The 21452-nt window shown below is 39.4% G+C and overlaps 1 protein-coding gene across 1 annotated transcript in view; it reads right to left on the bottom strand.

Annotated features, from left to right (window-relative positions):
• Positions 1-273: 273 nt before the first annotated feature.
• RAB11FIP2 (RAB11 family interacting protein 2) overlaps positions 274-21452 on the bottom strand; it is a 44749-nt gene continuing 23570 nt past the window's right edge. Inside the window, exons 4-5 of the mRNA XM_008685016.2 lie at positions 13320-13365; positions 274-7471 (exon numbers count right to left, since the gene is read on the bottom strand). Of these exons, the coding sequence (XP_008683238.1) occupies positions 7244-7471; positions 13320-13365 (274 nt within the window). The 3' untranslated portion in view covers positions 274-7243. The remainder of the gene's footprint in view (positions 7472-13319; positions 13366-21452) is intronic.

Genomic DNA, 21452 nt, shown 5'->3' with positions numbered 1-21452 from the left:
AATACCTGGAGGGCTTATTAAAAGAGCATCCTGGGTCCTACCCCGAGTTTCTGACTTAGTTGGTCTGGAAAAGGGCCTGAGAATGTGCTTTCTAACAAATTCCCGGGTAATAGTGACATTGCTGCTTTAGGGACAACACTCGAAGTGAGAACCAGTGACCTATTCACCTTTCCTCATCTGGCTGGAGCCAAATATGGTAGAATTTTTTATTTTATTCTTATTTTTTATTATGGTAGAATTTTAAATGGCTAATGTACAAAACCAGGCAAACTATGGAATTGACAGCCATTTTATTTTCATTGAAATACGTATTTTATATCCTAAAAAAACACACGAAAACACATCACGCAATACAAAGTAAGTACTACTAGCAACGTCATGGACCTTATGACCTTAACATAGCACAATACCGGGTGCGTAACTGATCTTTGGGACACTGAGCGTTTTGGTTTTGGGGTGTTTTGTTTTGTTTTGTTTTCTGGGGGTTTTTGGTTTTTTTTTTTAATATATAATTTTTAATGCCATATAGTTTTGTTGTTTTTTAGAGATTTTATTTATTAGAGAGAGAGAGAGAGAGAACACAAGCAGGGGAAACAGGAGGGAGAGGGAGGAGAAGCAGGCTCCCAGTTGAGCAGAAAGCCTGACATGGGGCTCAAACCCAGGTCTCTGAGATCAGGAGTTAAGTCAAAGTCAGAGGCCAAACCGACTGAGCCACCCAGTTTGCCCTATGATTTTTTGGGACACTAAGACTTTTAACACAATTTTTGTCAAAAGCAGGACCATCATAAATAAGATATTGAAAAATCATAATTATCACCAAAAGGGTATGTAAGAGATCCAAGCTAACATCCTAAAATGCTTTAAACGCGAGAGCAGTGGCTCTCCGACTAGAACTTGGATTTACCTGTACTGTTTTCCTTCTGAAAAGCAGCTGCACTCCAGGCTCGGGGACAGGCTAATCGGGGAAAATGTGTGTTCTTTATTGCAGTAAGAAAATGTAATGAGACCCACCATCTGAACTTTTTAAGTGTACAAAACAGTGTTGCCAGCGACAGACCCCAGTTTGCCCAGCAGAGCTCTAGAAGGCATTCACCTCGCTTAACTGAAACTTTAGAGCCATTGAATAGTGACTCCTTCCCAGCCCCTGCAAGAGTCTGGAGCTGGGATTCTTACACTCACACACCCCCCACACGCCCCTTGGCCAACCCAGTTTTTGATTAAACACAAAATCATCCATGGGGGAAGTAAAACATCCAGAGTCTGAATTGCTCTGATGACGACTAGATGGTACATTAGAAATAGTGACTCAGGATGTCACACACTGGGGGCCCTCAGCTTTGTTTAAAAAAAAAAAAATTAGTTGCTAACATTTGGAAATCGTATTTCATATAGAAATCTGTACGTTCACTTTCTCTAGGGAGATCAGGTTCGGTGACCCTGGCCTCCCCTTCATTTCCATGTGGCCACATAAGCCGGAGATGGAACAGCTGCTGTCCCCTTTTAGAGGAAGAATGGGGCTCTCCAGACCACCCCGGCCTCCCCGTAAGTCCTATTCTGCTGTACCTGGCCTGCCTGGTTCCCCAGCAAACTTAGCTGGCTCTGTGGACTCTGGAGTTTGCAATCCCTGCAGTAAGGCTCTTGCACTAATAAGGAAGTTGTTTGGGAACCGCAAATGACCTGCAGACTTGGTCTCCTCCACTCCCCTGTCCCTTGCCAGAGCCTAACAAGAGGCAAGTAATATTCTAACGGGGCAATCTTGACTCTGTTCTCATTCGTTAGAATAAAAAAACAAATCGTTTGCAAACTTTGGTAGTAATGTTAGTAACAAACTGGACCACAGCTTCCATTTGGCCACGACACTATCACTGAAAACCTCGGACAGAGAGATTTGATTCTGTGCTTCCCGGCGCCAATTCTGGCTTTGGGGTAGGCCTACCGAATGAGGAAACCGTTGAACACTGAACAAATTGTAGGGTTTGAGGAGTAAAATAACAGAATCAAGCATTTCTAGTTCATGTAATTTTAGGTTTCTAAAAATGTTGCTTCTAAGCAAAAATGTGGAAGCATGACATTTGTGTTATCATGTAAAATGATTTTGGGGAAAAAAATGTAGAATGAGAGGCATCCAGGTCACAAGGCCATTACCTCGAAAACGCAAACAGAAACATTTGAGACAGGCATTGCATTACAGCAAATCCTAGGGGGAAAATGGCCACTTTGATAATATGTCCCTATTTTCAAATTACCCCAAATATCTTTGTCTCGGTAGACTGAGGAAACATAAACCTGGGAGAGGCAGAAAGGGGAACAATCTAGAGATATACTGCGGGAGGTGCAGGGATGTGTTAAATGGGCCCTCCAAAATGGATAGCAGTTCCAAAACAGGAAGATGTTCTGGCCTGCAGAGAAATCCCTTGCTCCAAATGTGTATGATTTATGTCCAAAAAACGACCGCACGTGGGTCACATCTCCCAGTCTGGGTTACTACAGCTGCCTAGAACACTGCCCCCCATCTACACCGCCGCGCCCCTGGGCCCGTCCATGCCTGCCTCCCGCAGCCGGCAGCGCATGGACACATGCACCCTTGGACCGCGGGGCTGAGAGGGTGGAAGGGGTAATCGAGTCACTTCTGCAGGAACTGGGCAATAAGTGGTGAGAAATGCTATGGGTCCGCCAGCTCTGTTCTTGAGTTTCACAAATAGATTTTTCATTTGTCGTCTTACATTTCCTCTGGACCCCTAAATGGTTCTTACCCTACAGGGTTGCTGTGAGGAATAAGTGAGATAATGCATAAATGGAAAGCATTTTGGGCTCAGCCTTAGCCTCCATCTAAATACTCAAATGTCATTTTCTACCCAAACCATAAGTTCCGGCCCTCTGAGGGAGGGCATTCACACCTCTGTCGAAGAATGTCCAGTTTCGGGCGCGTGGAAACTACTCTCTGAGTGACTTTTCAAACTACTTTCACAGTGAAGTGAGTTTGTAGGTCTTACAATACACTTGCTGTAATACATCAAATAAGAGGCATGTCAAGTATTTTTCGAAGCCAAGCAGGACTCACGTACAAATGCAGGCATCGTGCAGTCTTATCTGCAATAAGAAATTATGACAACTGAATGAAGATTATACACTTTAATCAACTATAATAAATCGATTATTATATATTATATAAAAATTCTGATCCATGCATCAGATTACATAAATTATACAACTGTCACATTATGCAATGCTTACAGACTTTTGGGTTTGTACCTGCAAAAATGTATACAAGTTACCAGAGCATTTTACTTAGTAGGATGTAATACTCTTCAGTTATAAATAATGCTTGTATCTTTCAAGTACCTGCTAAATATATACACTTCTAGGTCTGCAGCATTTTTTTTGTACCTCAAAATACAAACCACCTGGAAGCTTCAAAGATGAACAGGTCCAATGTATCATTTTTTACAGACCTCTATTCCATTGTAAGAGTGGAAATCTTCAACACAGAAAATGAAATAAAACGTCAACTCTAGTTTAATGCTTGAAAGCTTCTACACTTCTTATTAAATACATCAGAAAACCCTTCATATGCAGATTAATTAGTTAAGGTGCTACCTATTGCATATTAAATACTTCCAATGATTGCATCTGGATTATTAAAGTTATAAATCTGTGAAAATGGGGGCTTTCGATGTGTGCTGACAGACCCTCACATCTCCATGAACCAGCGGCACCGTGGTCCTTTACCTCTTACTTCAAAGAGATCGAGTGAATGAGCATGCTTTATACTTCACTTACACAGACACACATACCCACACACACACACACCCCCACACGACACCTACCATATCTATAAGACATATGAGTACATGGACATCAAGAAGTTTCAGCTTGAATTACAAACCCAAAGTAGGTCGCTTCTCCTAAAAAGCTACAGAGGGGGAAAATAAAAGCTCTCGTGTAACAATTACTAGATACATTAAAGACAGCAGTTTTTTGCTTTTGTTTTAAGATTCTCCTTGCTACAGAATAAGCACCCTTATGGGGGCGGGAGGCGGGGGGAGGGGGGTGCGAAGATGGAGAACTAGGTGAAGGGAGGATGTGAGGAAAGCAAGTCTGTCACTAATGAGCTGAGTTTTACTTAGGTTTCCATTCATGAAATCCTTTTAAATACAAGGCAACATTTTCACAGCTGGAAAATTACAACAAAGTCTTCATTTACTGCCAAAAGCAATAGATGTAGTTATGCACAATCTATGGATAATACTACATTCATGGGAGGGAGGCAAAACTAGGTTCAATGCACAATATAGCAGCAAAAAGCAATACTTGAACGTTTTCCATGAATGGGTGACACGTCACTTTATATACAATTCTAAGCTATAACCCTGGGATTCAGTAAATGCGATTTGAAGCCTAAGTGGTGGGACAGTAGGTCCAATACTTTCAAAGCCGAATTTTAAAACTGGAAGGGGAACTGGCTGGAAAACAATACTGTTTTGAAAATAACAGCAGAAATACTTTAGTCATAACAGAAATATGTTAGCTTCAGACAGCTTTAGGATAAATATCGATTCTGTGATTCAAAAAAATTCTCTTAACAGTGGGAATATTCTTCCGCACACACTGCTTAAGCGTAAAAGCAAAATCTGTCTGTAAGTCTACTGCGCAGGGCACTACTGAATGAGTGCGTGTCTTTTATTTCTATGGCTAAACTACTAACAAAATATACCATTAGAACACGTAAAGGTTACATTTTGGAGAGATTAACCGAAGGTGATCTTTTTGGCCTTTTTTTTTCCTACAATGCTAGAAACCAAAACTACTGTTTGCACTTCTGCCCAAACACAGCAAACACTGACATGTTTGCTTGGGAATTCATTTTTACTTTTTGATTTTAGTGTTTTATATGGACCAATTATGAAAACATGTAATAAGCTTGACTCTAGGTCCCCAGCGGAAGTTCATAAACATTGGGACAGAACATTTTCAGGCAGTGACAAGGGCAGATTCCGTTTTCAGTACAATTCTCATCTCAGACTGAAAGATAAAAATACTGATTCAGTTATAACCGAATCATTCATGTCTCGTAAGTTTAATCCTTAACAGTTTCATCCTGGCAGAGACCTCTCCTTAGAAATGAATTACCTCATAAAAAGAATAGTATTCGAACAATATTTTTTAACGAATTCTATTTACATAAAATATATCCCCAATACAAAACTGACACCTTGGTTCATTTTATAAAGAACAAATTTGGCCAAAGCATATTAAAATATCTGCAGATAATCTGTCATAATACTGAAAACGCATGGATTTTAGTATTTTAAAAAGTGTAAGAAGAGCTTCAGTTATACTAACAGAAAAAAATGCTAAGAATTTTATAATATTTAATAAAATGCTAACTAAAAATGGCACCGTGTTAAAAAATAATAATTACGAAGACCTCAAATGAGAAAATAGAATTCTAAACCAGATTTTGAGGTTTAGTATAGAAATTTATATGTGGAAAAAAAAAGTTGGAAAAAGCTATTTTTCCTTCTCCATTTCTTCATTTAAAAAAATTATTTAATTTTTTGTATTTAGGAAAAGTTCCCAGAATTTCAAAATGTACGTTCTCACAGGAAAACTAAGGAAACTCAGAAAATACAAATGAGCAATTTTAGCTCACGAATATACACCTGGCCAAGGATTATCTGATTCAGAATATTAAAATGAGCAAAACTCTTCTATCTGCTTTGTACTGAATTTTCAATAAAGTCTGAGAGAACTATTAGACAAAAATGTGCTCATTAAGAGCCTGGAGAATGAATACAGGTCTCCATATACAGGTGAATTTTTTCTTCTAAAACCAGAGACACGGATTCACTGTTTCATAGTAAGTATTTCAGATTTTTAAGGAAAAAATAAGATGACCAGTAATGTTTTCATACCATTGTTTTCTACTTTACATTTCAGGCTTATTTTGTACAAATCTGTAAAGATAATTCACAGAAGTAGTCGCTACTTTGGGGGAGCAGCCTTGCAAGAGCTGACATGTAATTTTGCAATAAACCGATTCTTAAAGGGGGGGGTGCAGAACAGTGTGTACGATGCCTCGCTGGGAAGGTCTGTTCCAACAACTCACTCCTTCAGCGACTCTTATTTTGGTTCAAGACCCAAATGCAACCATCTGTTCTATTCTTTACGTAACTTGAAACCAAGCTGAACTCTTCATTCCTAGAATTTGCCCACTGCTTTGGGTTATCAGGGATCAGACGGTCACCTACTTTTCCCCCCTCAGAATTATTTTCAGATCTAACTGCCTAATATTTTCTTTGCTAGTGATTTAAAGGCATTCAGAATCTCAACAGAACAGACTACATTAGCTTCTCTTCTACTTAAAGAAAACACAAATGTTAAGATAAAAAACTGATTCAAGAAATTTGTACTCTTGTGACCCTAGTCAATTTTCCTAAATTTGTCATGCTTAAAAAACAAAACAAAACAAACCCTTTGGAATCATTCCTTTCAGAAAGAGAGCAAACATCTGATGCTGGGATAATATATAGGAGCAGCTCGTTGGGAAACCAAGATTCGCAAAGTCAAGAGTGATCTGAAGCAGCTTACCTACAACGAACAGTACTAGCAGCAATGATGATTTGTTCTGTATCGCTAGAGCACAGAGATGTTCAAATTAAGAAACTGGTGTCCTAATTTTAGAGGCAATCAGTTGTTTTTAAATGTTCTAAAAACACATGTATATATGAGGTATATGCATGTATTTTATATACAAAGATACATGAACATATATTCATGTACATATATATGCATATAAAATATGAATTTTGTAGTGTTTATAATGAACAGTATTCCTGCAGCTAAGTATGTCTACAAATTGACTTCTGAGAAACCAGCCACAGCATCGATTCTGCTTTATGAGATCTATTCCTGAGGAATAAGAAGTCACGTACTTCTGAAGCTGTCCCTAGGCCCGTGGCAGGTCAGTAGGCCGGCACCAGCACCTAAGTGAATCCTAAGGAACCGCTTATTCATTGAGAATCTGGCCCATTTTCACTTTAAATGTTTAAATTATTTAGCTCACTTCAAAGGTCACTCTTGATGGTCCCTGCTAATATTTACAGGTAAAATAATTTTTCACAAGACGTAGAGTATATAATGAAGCCTGATAATGTAGTTTCTTGCAGTACCAAGATTTTCTTCTTTTTCTCCTTCTTCTTTCCTTTTTGCCCCTAATCACAAATGCAGTACAACCGGCTTATTAACTGTTGGCGAATTTGCCAGCTTTCCTGGATGGTTCGTATGGCACTCTGAGGATACTGGGTGTCTCCTCCATGACCCTCACGAGGAGGTTGTCGATGTAGTCCTCGAGTTCCCGGATGTGGGTGTCTTTCCTCCTAAGGAGCTCTTTGTGCTTCACTAGCTCCTGCAGGACCTCCTCGTAGGTCAGACCACGATACCCTGCGGTGGCATCAAAAGGGTTGTTGTCCTGAAACAGGAGAAAGATGGGTCACTTTAGGAGACAGAACATGGGGGACAACTTCAGAATTATTCTGAACTTCAATTTTTGATTTTTCAAACCCTGATCAAGTTTTTTCTGTGTCCTTGGCTAGAACCAACATGACCGTTCACACCGCAGCCAGCCAGTCCTGAGCCAAGAACTCGGGCAGATGCTCCGAAGCCTTGACTGTAATTCTAAATCTTTCTAGAACTGTTTTTTACATTGTGGACAATGTCCTAATATACGAAATTGACCATATTATTTAGGATTAAGAGACAACATATTCTATAACAGATATAACTAAAATAGATAAAAACTAAAGATTTCTAAGAGTTTACTTGGAAAAACTCTTACGTAGCTACTGAGAACTATACATTTGGACAACGGCTTAGTCCTCATGGAACTGCTTCCAATGAACTGTGGTTTAATGTTATGACTTTGGCTTTTTATTGCAGATGGTTTCAAGAAGCAGCAGAATCAAATGTGCTTCTCCACTTCGCTATGAACTGTTCAAGGCCTCCAGAATTAAATCAATGAGCAGCCTTGGAAGAAGCCCCATGGGAGTAACTTCTGTTTTAATTTAGAGGCAAACACAGTTTTTTCTCCCCTGAGGAACCAGTCTCTTTCCTCCTGCTAGTGCTAATCCCTATATAACTTATTTCCCTTTTTGCCCTGGATATTAGGAAACTCAGAGTTCAACTACAATCATGTGAAGGAACACTCGGATTTGTAGACCTGCGTTTTCTCCTTTCACGTATTCGCCTATTTTGCTAACTTTATTCTATCGGTGTTCTTCTTTACACAAAAATAATATTTTAAAAAAACAGAAAAAGATATTGATTTAATTCATTTTTTATTACAAAGCACTCTAATAGTAAAAGAAAAATGTTTGTCAGAAATTTCGTCAAAACAGCACTGGAACATCACCTACAGTGTATAGTATTTAGATTTTTCATTAGATAAACACCCAAATATAAAGGAGCAACCTTTATGCCTTTTTAAACATAGCTCTATCCTTAAAACTCAACAGCTTAGAAATGGTTTTTATCACTTTTTTCAAAACATTTCCATTTGGCTTTAAGGAAAATAAACTAAAACAATGAGGAAACGGGTCTTGCTCTTAAGGACTAATTGTATCTTATCTACTCTGTGGAGGAAGAAGAACAGGGACTGGCAGGTGAATGCAAAAAGGCCTTTTTCTCTCTCTCTCTCCCTTTTTGATTGGATTAAATTTGTCTTTACTCGTTTTCGGGATCTACTTTAATTTGATATATGTCTAGTGCTCATCGGGAAAGCCAAAGTGTAACTTCTTATCCCCTCCTCCTGCAGGCACCTTGACTTCACCGATCAGAGGAACACCTGCAGTACAGGCATCAGTTCGATGCTTCGGTTACCAAAGTCACTCCCTTCTCAAGGATAAAGCGAAAAATTCAGGACCGGAAACTGCTCCAACCCCATGGAATCGCTCATGTTTTACAGAGAAGATATAGCTCATGCTAGGCCTTTCATAGACACTGCCGAACAGAAATGGGTAACAGGCACCCCAAGCAGTGGGCTCTGCCTGTTTAAAGGAGGAAACCAGGTTGAAGGCACAGTGGGCTCAACAGCAGGTGATCAGGGGAGAATGAGCAGAGCAGCAGAAACGAGATGCGGGGCAGGGCATGGAGAGACTGACATGGGAGGTTCCGAAAGACCCTTGAGGATGGTGGATTACTGCAATGGGAAATAGGAAGCCACTGAAGGTTTCTAAAGAGGGGCAGGATATGATCGAAGAGAAGTTCTAGGAAAATTAAAATGGCAGCAGTGGGTAGGACCATTTGGAGGGGCTGAGATTCGCTGCAAAGCTACTGAAATGTTAAAGACAAGTTACTAAGAGCCTCCATTAGATTAACAGAATGACTGCACGGGATGCCAATGGAAAGTGAGCTTAAATTCTCTAAGACTGTATTTAAAACAACTTATTTTACCATTAGAAACTGGGGACAGATACAACTTCAGCAGCTGTATTACCTCTGTCCCTAAAAAACATTTAAGAATATTGCTTTACCACAACACTGGAGACAAGTGTTGGTTTACTTTTTCTCCTCTCTCGATCTTTTGTAATAATAACAGTACACACACACACACACACATTCATGTATTTACTAATTCATTTAATTGGTCATGAGCAGTTTAGAGGTACAAAACTTACAATTTCCTAACCACACTCTTATTAAACATTTATTATATTAAGCAGATTTCTATAGAAAAGATAGGACACAGTATTGAGGTAAGTATATTTGTTAAATTTATTAAAAATAAGCTAAACTTTCTTACTGTAACCCAAGTAATTCTGCATAGATTTGAGACAGATACTGGCCTAGGCCTCACTTCCCTTATCTGATAAATGAGATGTTCTCCACAGTTCCTTTCAACTTTAAAATTTCCTGGTCTACAAAGTAATTTTTTTTCTGAACTGCATTTTAGAAAAGTAATAACATCCAACCTACATGATTTCATTTACCTAATAAAATATATACTGAAAAATAGGTGCTCTTGTGTGAATTGCATGGGTTAATGAAATTGAACTAAATGGGTTTCGTTACTGACTAGTTGACTGTTTTATGTGTTTTCTTGGTTTAACATAATAACAGCATCTGTCTGAATCTCTCTAATCTTAATCAAATTACACATATATGAACTGATTTCTCCGAACTAATTAAGTGATGATATATGGTTAGAAAATCATTTATATTGTTATATTTAACAGCACACCAGTACTACCAGATAATGTGATTGAAACTTTTTTTAAACATTTTGCTAAAGACAATGAGGATGAAAGACATGTCGAAAAATTCTTATTTTGATACATGTAGTTTACATTAATGCCATGATATGAATCAATCTAACAATTTAATCTCTCAAAATAATTAATCATCATCCCAGGATACTGCTCAACGCTTTAAAACCATAATCTAGAGTAGAAAAGCCATTATTTGGCTTATTCTCCCCCTCACAACCATCTAGTACTTATGTACAGACAGATTTCCTGGAAATACATTTTTGACCTTTTCAATACATTTTCCATTTGTCCTTTTATGTGAAAATTTTCCCCCAAATTTCTGCATCAAGTTTCTATACAGGAAAACATCTTAGAAACACATGTACTATAAACTATATTCTGGAAAAAAATATAAAATAATTAAAAACAGTTTTGTGCTTAGTTCCAGGTTTTATCCCATATTTGAAAAGCATTTAGCCCTTCTAATTTTAGGCATAAGATTCTCAAATTGACTGAGAATCATACTCAATACATATGTATAGATCTATGTCTCCTATTGTTGATATAGTTCCCAATAAAATAATAAAGATTAATATTGATCCATACAATAGGAAATCAAATAAATAATTTTCTGGTCACAAAAATTATTTTGCTTAAAGAGGAAAACTCCCAGGCAAATACAAAAGTCAATTATTTTTCCGAAAGATACTTCTAATACTGTTCTCGGAAAAACTTCTAAAATTGAGACCTCCAAACTGGTCGAGACTTACATAAGCTACAGTGGGACTCCAAAGTCCTTAATATTTACTCCCCTGGCTCCACACAGATAGCACATGTGTTTTTAAGATGTCTTCTTATATTGAAATTTAATGTAAATTTGTCTTCTCTCTTCCCCTTTCACAACCAATCCTTTGTCATTCCGACCCAACCTCTGTTAAAAATTTCCATATGCAGATATCAGAAAATAGGGAGTGGGTGAGAGATCAGCAGCATTATTACCCGAAGTTTTCCAATCGGAATTTTAAATAACAGAGTTGTACAAAAGACTTTGGAGAATTACGAGTGATCTATTTTTTGCTTCACACATAGCCTAGCCTTTTAAACTAGGAAATGTATATTTTTTGCAATATTTAAATTTCAACAAAAGCAAATTATCAGGACTCAAAATAACTGGAGATTTAAAGAAAGGTTGTCCTGGTAACCAAATATTGGTGGGGCACTAACTGACATCCAAGGCAGCTAGAGGGGAGAGAGAGAGATAAGATGAAGGCTTGGCATTCTCTGATCATCTCATTATTGTTCTAATGAGGAACTTTGCTCTGGGAATATCATCTCAGCTACTTTCACATCTTTTGTCCTACTGCCTTCATCTCCCTTTCAGTTCTTAATTAGGCCTTAAAGAGCTCGCACTGCCCTTTCAACTGGCTACTGCTCCTGTTTAAACACTGCGGTTTCACAGACAGGTGTTGGCAATAGCATGTAAGACATACAAACTTAATTACAAAATACTATGTCCAGAAGGGGAAAAAAATAACTTGGTGGACGGCTATTATCGGAGAACTTAATGTAAATTACTTCAAACATCTTATAATCTTCAACATAAAAATTGTTCAAATACTTTTCCTCAGTAACGTTTGGTAGAAGGATGAGCTTTCTCCTCTTAATTGTATCCTGCAGTAAATTAACAACACCTAGTAATCCTTTCACTGTCATTTAGAATAGTTAGTATTCCCGAGAAAAATAATCACACATCAAGGATTCTTTTATCACCTTTAAATCCTTTAACTAAAACAATTTTCACATTTTATTTCTTTAAAGAATTCTAAGGATGCTGTTACAGCAATAAATTACAAGTTTGGGAAAAGTACATTTACAAGCACAGAGAAATTGTAATTAAGGTTACTTAATAAACAATAGCTGCACATTAGATCGATTTTTTGATGTTGCATTTTGTTTGAGATTAAGTAACCGCCTGATAGAATTCATTTTACTATCTGATCAAAGGCTGACTTCATATATTCTGACATTTCTCGCCAGACTGCCATATTCTAAAGACTTGAGTATTTATGAAACATCAAAACTTATAAATCATTTACATAAAACAGCAAAAACGCAGTACAAAGCCCTCTGCCTCTATAATGTTTTCTACAAATTCTAAGTACAAATAACTACATTTAGAATGGTCTACACACCACACTGTCTTCTAGGCATATCACATCATAGAAAATTGTGATATGTTATTGCTTTAAGAAATTCTTATTATACATCTGGATCACACACATTAAGGACAGATGGTTCAAACAGCAACCACCGGCCTCTTGGAATAAAGGCTCTATTTCTGTTATTCAGTGAGAATTCAGTTTTCTACCAAGAACATGTGCCGGTATTTTTGTAAAGTGACTTACTCTCTAGGTTTGATGCATTTAGAATTGACTGAACATGCAGTGGAACTCGGAACAGAGAGTCAAAGCTGGACTTCAAATAATAACAAAATGAAGTGAAGATATCTGAATAGTCCTTGCAAAATCTGTGAGTTAATTCAGCTGGTCGCTTCCCAGCCTGTTAGTATATTTGGTTTTGTTCTAAGAAGGTAAGTGTCCCAATGGTTCTTTCAAAGCCTCTCCCCGTTAACTAGCTCTCTTGCCAGGATGCTTTTCCTATTGTTCGATGTTAATAAGGCAGCTTTATTCTTTCTTCGATTTTTGCCACAACATCAAAAAATGTTCATTTTCTCCACGGGTTCTTATTTCCTAACTATAATGATGACCTTGACATACAGCTTTCACGTTCATTTTAACACAGTCTGTACACAAAATACGTGGATTCTAAACTGGCTTCACTTAGAACTGTAATATTTGCTTGAATTTCTACAGATCATAAAGTCACACCCTATTGTATCTTAAAGACAAAGTTGGAATTTTGCTTTTCTTCTCTCTCCCCAGATTACCACATTAAACTATAATCCAAAGGTAAGTGAGGGATTCAGGATGAAGGGCTTTTTACAAAATGTATCCCAGACAGAAGGCTGGCTTGTGGCTTCTCTTCCCGTAATGCACTAACCCCTCTGCAACTTACCGGGATTTTCCTGAGGTCCTCATTGCTTGTCGGATTCATATGAAAACTAAGGAACAAAAGACAAACACAAAAGTTAAAAGTAGATCACACAGTCGACGTGGCTGAGGAAACATAAAAACAGAACCTTCCTAACCGACACTGCAATAACAATTTCTCAAGTCCTAAATGACATGGATGAATGAAAGTTAACCCAGGATGCAGGAGCAAAACGGTATTTACTCAACAATTTCCTAAAGCATCTACAATTTCAAACTTTAAAGGAAAACCCTTCGGTTATTATCAGAACTGAAGAACTGTATCTCTAAACATAGTTTCTAAAAATCTTTAGACATAAGCAATTTTACCCAGCAAGATGGTTATACAGCTGAATTTTATCACTCAGTATTCATTTTATGTACACGTACTCAGCTGAGGCCTTTCTGATGTACACGGTGGAGAATTCAATAAATTTTAGTTGGCAAGATTGTAGAATGCCAGAGTTAAAGTCATCTTTTAAAAAATCATATATGTATTAGAAAAATTAACTTATAAACATTATCCTATCAATGAGAATGAGTTCAGAGTTGTATGGACTATTTCTGTCATTAACGTGATTTCTAAGTAAGTAGTCTTCAAAATTTAAATACCCAAATGGACCAAAACAAAATGGACTGTTTCCATGTAGAGAGTAAGAGAACATCACAGCTGAATGCTATAATCATTTTCTTCTTTGAAACATGTTCATTAGGAAGGGACTGCGACCAAAAAGAGGCTAAACTTCAAAGCCATCTGATGAGTAAATATTTCATCACTGCTATTCGACTGTAACTTTTGCCCAGCACTTAAGAGTACTGGACATTGGAGCCTCTACAAAGCTTTACTGTCCTAGGAAATTTTTATCCCCCTCCCCACCAAAAAAATACTTAACTGTAAAATAGACATTTTTTCATTATCTGTGTTTTATCAGCCAAATAATTGGAATCCTTTGAAGAAATTCACTTTTACAACTTTCGATGGTGCACATGAAAAGTCCGAACACTGGCTATAACACCTGGACAATCTCTACTCCTACAGGCACATGTCCCAAGCTATAAACCCATGGGGACACTTGCGCGTACTTGCATGAGAGAAGGCCTCACACGTCCGGCATTTCATTTGTTATGACTAAGATTCGTAGTACGAGCTTCCCTTAACTGATGACTGACCTTTTCTAGCTAGAGCTCCTGTGGATAAACTGAGTATTTCAGTAGAGCCGGGTGACATGGCAGAGATTAAAACACGTTTTAAATACCCACAAATGAACACCCAGCAACAGGCTGATGCAGCTGACCCACTTTCTCATTCACTGTCTTCACGGTGTTCTATACGGTTCTAGACTAGCATCAGTGTACTGGCAAAGCCTAAAGAGCCTGACCAAAGAGTGGCTTGAAAGAAATTAACAAAAATAAAATCCAAAAGCCACGATCATACGGCACATGTAGCCCGGAGTGCCGTGGGAGCGGCTGCTAACACATATGGTCCCCGTCCTCCGCGATTTCCAGTCCCAGGGCAGTCCCGGAGAACTAACCTCTCCTGGCCATCCCCTCGCGGCACACCGTTTTCTAATAGGTCAAGAAACATATCCTGTCGCATGTCTCTCCAACCAACGGAGATATTCTCACGCACAACATGACTTCCGTTCAGGTGTGCGGTACACCACCGTGGTTAGAGGAGAGAAGTAACTGACGGCCCTGGGGCCAAGGGGTATGAATTCAAATCCCGGCTCTGCCCCAATCTTGCTGTGTGACCCTAAGTAAGTCACTTAACTTCGTGTCATCTGTAAAACGGGGGTGGCCACAGTCCCCGCATAGGAGCCTACTGTTAAGATGAAATGAGTTAACAACATGTAAAACGCTTAGCACAGTGACTAACGGAACACGTTCAGTGAATTATTTAATAAACCTTTACATGGCCCTGAGACTGTGCCAGATATTCCTCTAAGCACTTTACCAAAATTGACCCATTTAATCTTTATAAGCCATAAGGGAGGTATGATGGTTCATTTTCAGAATAAGAGAACGAGTTACAGAGAGGTTCGGTAACTTGACTGTGGCCACACAGCTGGTAAGGTGGGGGGTGTCTCGCTCTAGGATCTGCCCTCCTAACTGGGACACACGGCCCTAGGTCTGCTGAGTGAGCACCGGCAGCTCTGCTGAAGCCCTGGACGGACAGGACACACAGATTCCTCAGAATACAAACACCCCCTCATTGTGAGCAGGCACACGGCAGAGCCGCACCTGGGGAGGGAAGGGGGTGCACTCGACAGTCTCATTTTTAGACCACATGGAAGAAAGAAATGTCCCATCATAGCAATTAGCTAAGGAAGGCCAGCGTCAAGGAAAAAGTAGGAGTTAAAATTACATGAAGGACAGGTCTGGCAGAGGGAGAGGGCTCTGAAGACAGACGTGTGGCCTGGGGCTGCAGGACAGCAGCTTGCCATTGCAGAACACCAAAGAGACTAGAACACAAGGCCGTGGGGAAGAAGCAGCCCTTGAAGGCTCTTGATGCAAAACATGGGGTGCCTGGACCTGATCCCTTGGAGCAGTGGCCAAGTTTTTGACAATTTTAATCTCTCATAAATGTACTTAGACATTTCATGTCCGGTAGCATAATCCATACCATTACGATGGACAATAATGACTGTGTGACTATCATGAACAATATTATGACTGTACAAATACCATCCTATGTCTCAGGAAGAAAGTATTGAACTGAGAAACAAAAATGCTGGCATTACATTTATTGTAATAAAGATTTTTCAAAAACAGACATCGAGGACACAGATTTTACCAAAATCAAAAAACTACCAACATGTAATATCCAGTAACTTTTAGCCTATGGAACTAAAGTGAGACTCAGTGACAGCCTGAAAAACGTCTGGGAATTCTTACGAATGCTGAAATCACAAAGGTCGCGCCCGGGAAGGGGAAAGGGTGTCGTGCGCAGCCCGCCCCGCTACCCCCATGGTGACCGCCAGCAGGTCGAGCGCAGAGCCCAGGGAGAGGGCTCTCGCTCGGGGCATTGTCTGCAATCTAAAGGCACAGCCCCTCCCTTGTGGTCGGCTTTATTTTCACACACTGACGTGTCAAACACATGACACACTCAGTCATTCATGGCTGCCTTTTTTGATCTGTCCTTAAGGGGGGAGAAAGAGTTAACTGAACTGGACTGAATTAGCTTGGTGAAAAATAAAATGTCGCTATTTATCCAAGTGTGGCACCAATTTGTGTTACCTTTCTCTTTGGACTGCTGTCCTCCTGTCAGACAAGATACCGAATAATGCGGTCTGACTGCTCAACTGAGTTGTTGACAGGTTACGGGAAATGGTGTTTTTAATCAGGTGTAAGATAAACTTAGACATGCTCCTACTGAAAACGTCTATACAAATTTCAACTTCATGATGAAAAAAAAATTAATTTTAGAAATCGAAACTGAAGGACTTTGGGGGTGACAAAGAACTTTAAAGCAAATTGTAAACTGTTGGAAATACTTTCAATTCGTATTTTCAAAAATATTTTAAGCTAAGAAGGGGTTTTACCTGAACATTCTAAAGTTTCTGTCAAAGCTTATTTTTTCCCTCATGATATTTCCCAAATTTTAAAGAATTTTTTCCCAGTAAGCTCTAATTTATAAGTTTAAATGGACACTACTCAAGTATATTTCGAGGAATCATTAGTATCTCTTCTATAACATCACTTATTAATTTATTTTGAAGTTAAAATAAATACTGAATAAGGAAATAATTGGTGAGAACTTGAAACTGTCCTAAAATAGCTGCTACGGACCAGCCTTCCACAGATAGGCCAGAAAGGCCAACCAACCTTTATAAAGTGATAAAATTGACCACGCATGAATCACTAAGGCACTTGGCCGTGATCCTTTTCTTCTTTGTCCTTCCTTTTCTCTAAGAAATACATTCTTTTGGAGCAAGAATATCTAAGAAAGAGTAGAGACTATTGAGAGGAAATATGTATTAAGTCCTTGTCAAGAAAAAAACAAAACAAAAACAAAAGCCCCACAGAAGAACAAAGATCTATTAAAACTGATGAACTGTCTTGTCAGCAAAAGACAATGCAAACTGTGTAAATTCCCGGCTCTAGGACTTTAAATCTTTCAGTGAGCAATCACGTAACAACACTTGAAGCTCTTCTGAAGGCATTTAAAAACAAGTATTATTACATCTTCATAATCTCTCTTTCCAAGCCTCATTATTGCTGAAATTATAAAGCTAAATGCATTTTTGGCCTATACCTTGACCCATTTTGGATTTAATAAGGGAATTGAAGTTATTTGCAAAATCCAGGAGGTGACCCACCTGGCTGGAAGGGGGCAAAGAAGGAAGGGGGGGCGTGTAGTAGAGGAGTAACTTTCTCAAACACCATTCAATTCCCTATTGTGTCTGGGAAATAAGTATAACTTTAAACTATCAGAGAAGAACTTCTAAGGTCATTTGCAAAGGACACTATGCTATTGATTTTCTTGTTTAACTGGGAAAGTAGGCACTAGAGACCCAGGACTTCACTCTGGAGACAAATGTAGTTGGGAGAGGAGTATAAACTATAGAGAACTATAACATAACAGAAAACTTTTAATGAATCTGAAAAGAGGAAAAGAAAAAATACCCCCATCGATGGTGAAGCAAGGGCAAAGAATGACAGTAAGCCTTCCCACAACTGATATTTTATTGAATTGACTTGTGCTGCCAGGCACCCTTCAGAGCACTTCACGTGTTAACTCCCTTAATCCTTGTAATGTGCTGTTTTTATTTCCATTTACAGCAGCAGACAGAGGCGCAGAGAAGTTAAGAAGCTCGCTCAAGGTAACACAGTTATGAAGCGGCAGAGCCAGGCCGCAAAGGCAGAGAGCCGAACTCCACAGTGTGAGCTCCTTAGCCCGGGAACGCGCTTCTTCCCGCACGCGTTCTAAACCCTTCAGTCCTGCTGTGAGCTCAGAGAGGGTTCCCTTCAGGGAGTCCAGGATAATTTCCTGAGGTTTCTCTCAATCAGAAATGACTACGAAAAGTCCCAGACTATCTTAAAAGAGGTCGAACATGGGGTGCAAAGCAATGGGTTTTAGAAACAACTGTGCCCGCTGTTTTCTGTTTGCCCCTCCTGCTCCGTATCCTGCCCTTCCCTGCACCCCAGGAGGGTGATGGCTGCAGAGTGCATCGTCTGGGCCACCTTGCTCAGTGGCTGCCAGTGACTCTCTGGCCCTGGGAGGCACCTGCAAGAGAGTGGGGACAGAAAGGGGAGGCAGGGGCAGGGTATGTACTCCCCGTCTCCGGCCCCGTCTCACTGCTGCCTCAGGCCCTCCCTGCTGTGCTACAGTTTTAAGCAGTAGCTTCTCTATAAACGGCCACAGATGAGCTACCGCGGTCCCTTCACACCTAACACAGCAGTCCCTTCTAGACACTGCCGGCTCCTGGGGCTAGACCTTCCCTCCTCGGTGTCTTTAACCCCAGGCACCCCTCTGTAAATGGTCTCTCACTAAACGTTCTTCAATTATCCGTTCTGAGTATGTCATTTGTTTCCTGCTGGGACTCTATAACTGATACAAGAATATACAATAAATGCCATAAACTATTAACTTCATAATATAAAGCGGTTAAGGACAGAGGTTTGTCCTATTTATCTATTAAAAAGAAAGAAGAAAGAGAGAACTAAAGAAAAACAATATGCCACAACTATCTACACTTCTCTCTTCCTTTCAATTTCTGGCTTTTTCTCTATAACTACTTACTTCAACACTCTTTTCTTTCTTCCCAGAATATACACCATCTTCAACTTTGTAAATGATCATTCACATTTACATGCTGGCCGCAAGAAAGTTCCTGGCCTTCATTTAACAACACTTTTCACATTCATAGGGCTAGAGTACTTCATGTTCAAAATTATTTTCAATTTAGAATTACATTATTAAAGACTGATTGCTCTTGCAGTTTTGAAATGGCGCAATTGCTTAAAGTGACTTGAATTTGAATAATACCACCTCATGTTTATATACTACCTTACAATTTATAACACATTTTCCCAAACAGAATTTCTCCAGACACATTTCCAAAGGAAGAGTAATCAAGGTGGGAACACAGCTACTCACGGTCAGATCCATCCAATCGAAATCCCATTTGATCAATTTCATCCTCTGATTCCCCCATGCGCTCCCTCTGATGGACCTGCTTTGTGGACGCACTACCATCCCAATTGTTCCCTCATCCATTGTGTTTACACACCTCTCCCCCCACAGCATGCTGACAGCCTGTTACCCCTCCTACACGGCCCCATTTTTATTTTGCCAATTTCTAATCCCTCCTGAGTAACCCCTGCTGACTTTGTTACTCACTCACCTTTGGTAATCTGCAACACATTCCCCACTACCAACACTCACTGCTGCTTTTATAAAGGTCACCAGCAAACTATTTTTATCAAAGGCAACAGCCTCATTCTCCTTAACCTCTCAGCTCCATCTGATACCAATGACTGTGTCTTTCTTCTTGAGATTCTCTTCTGTGATATCTGGTAGCCGAGATTTTCTCCTACGTTTCCAACTACCCCTTTTCCTTGTCATCTTCGTCTTCTCACCACTACGAGAGAGACACTGGATATTTCTTAAGGTTCTGCTTTCAGACCTCTTTGCACTCTTCCTTCATGATCTCATATTCCTCCCCCACTTCCCCTGCCACGGCGATACGGCGATACGGACTGGTGACTGCTCAATCTTTTATCTTCCACTACGGTTGCGTTATCCTTTGAATACCTTTACAAATGTCTGTTCGAAGTCTCAGACTGGATATCCTACCCGTACCTCAAAGTTAACCTGTCCCAAACCAATCATCTTGACTTTTGTATCCTGACTGTATGAAAATCAGTTCGGTCTGATTTTCCATCTGGCAAGCAAGTCTCCTGGTCACCCAAGGTGAAGCCTCAGGGATGCACTGGACTCCAGCCTTCAGCCTGAAAGCTTCTGCCTCATCAGTAAGCTGCCAGATTCTCCCCATTCAGCTTCTGGACATGGATCTCTCACGTTTCCTTGCTACTCATGGTGACTGCTACCTTTCTGATCACAAGCCCACATCACCCCCAGCCCAGACTACTGCCAACAGCCTCTTAACCAGTCTCTGCCAGTCCTTCCTTGTCCAATCCAGCCTAAGCAACGAGGCTGGGTAGGATACTCTGAAGCTCAAGTCTAACCTTGTATTCATCTGTCAAAAAACTTCTGGCCTTCGACTTCCTCCTAAATAACAAATTTCTTAGCCTGGCTTTCAAAGTCTATTGGATTTGACTCAAATTATCTTTCCAAACTTATTGCCCATCACCTAGTACCCAGGTACAACCGACTTGCTCCAAATTTCATATTTTTAATGAAAAAAGAGATGCCACCTATTTCAAAAAATTAGGATTGAAAAAAGGTTAAAAGAAATGAATATGAAATGGTTTTTTTTATGACAAAGTGCTATTCAAATGTAAGGTAAGTAAACCTAGGCACAGACCTTCTATCCTTCATAAAAATTAACTCAAGATTGACCACAGGCTTAAACGTAAAACATAAAACTGTGAAACTCCTCAAAGATAACACAGGAGGAAATCCAGATGACCTTGGGGATGGTAATAACTTTGTAGATACAAAACCAAAGGCTTGATCCATGAAAGAACGAACTGATAAGCTGAACTTCATTAAAAGTTTCTGCTCTGTGACAAATTAAGAGAATGAAAAGCCACAGACTGGGAAACAATATTTACAAAAGACATCTGACAATGGACTGTTATCCAAAATATACAAAGAACTTTTAAAACTCAACAATAAGAAAACAAGCAACCCCATGGAAAAATGGGCCCCAAATCTCAACAGACAACTTCACAGAAGCAGCGATAAAGATGACAATAAACATATGAAGGGATGCTCCACATCATATGTCATCAGGTAAATGCAAATTAAAACAATAACGCGATACCATCGCACACCTATTAAAATGGCCAAAATCCAGAACACTGACAACACCAAATGCTGATGAAGATGTGGAGCACCAGGAACTCTCATTCACTGCGGATGGAAATGGAATATGGTACAGCCACTTTGGAAGATAGCTTGTGGTTTCTTACAAACCTAAACATACCCTTT

This window comes from Ursus maritimus, unplaced genomic scaffold (genome assembly GCF_017311325.1).
Source record: "Ursus maritimus isolate PB19 unplaced genomic scaffold, ASM1731132v1 scaffold_7, whole genome shotgun sequence".
NCBI lineage: Eukaryota > Metazoa > Chordata > Mammalia > Carnivora > Ursidae > Ursus > Ursus maritimus.
The sequence above is the reverse complement of the archived record's forward strand: the minus strand, read 5'-3'. Positions and strand labels throughout refer to the sequence as shown.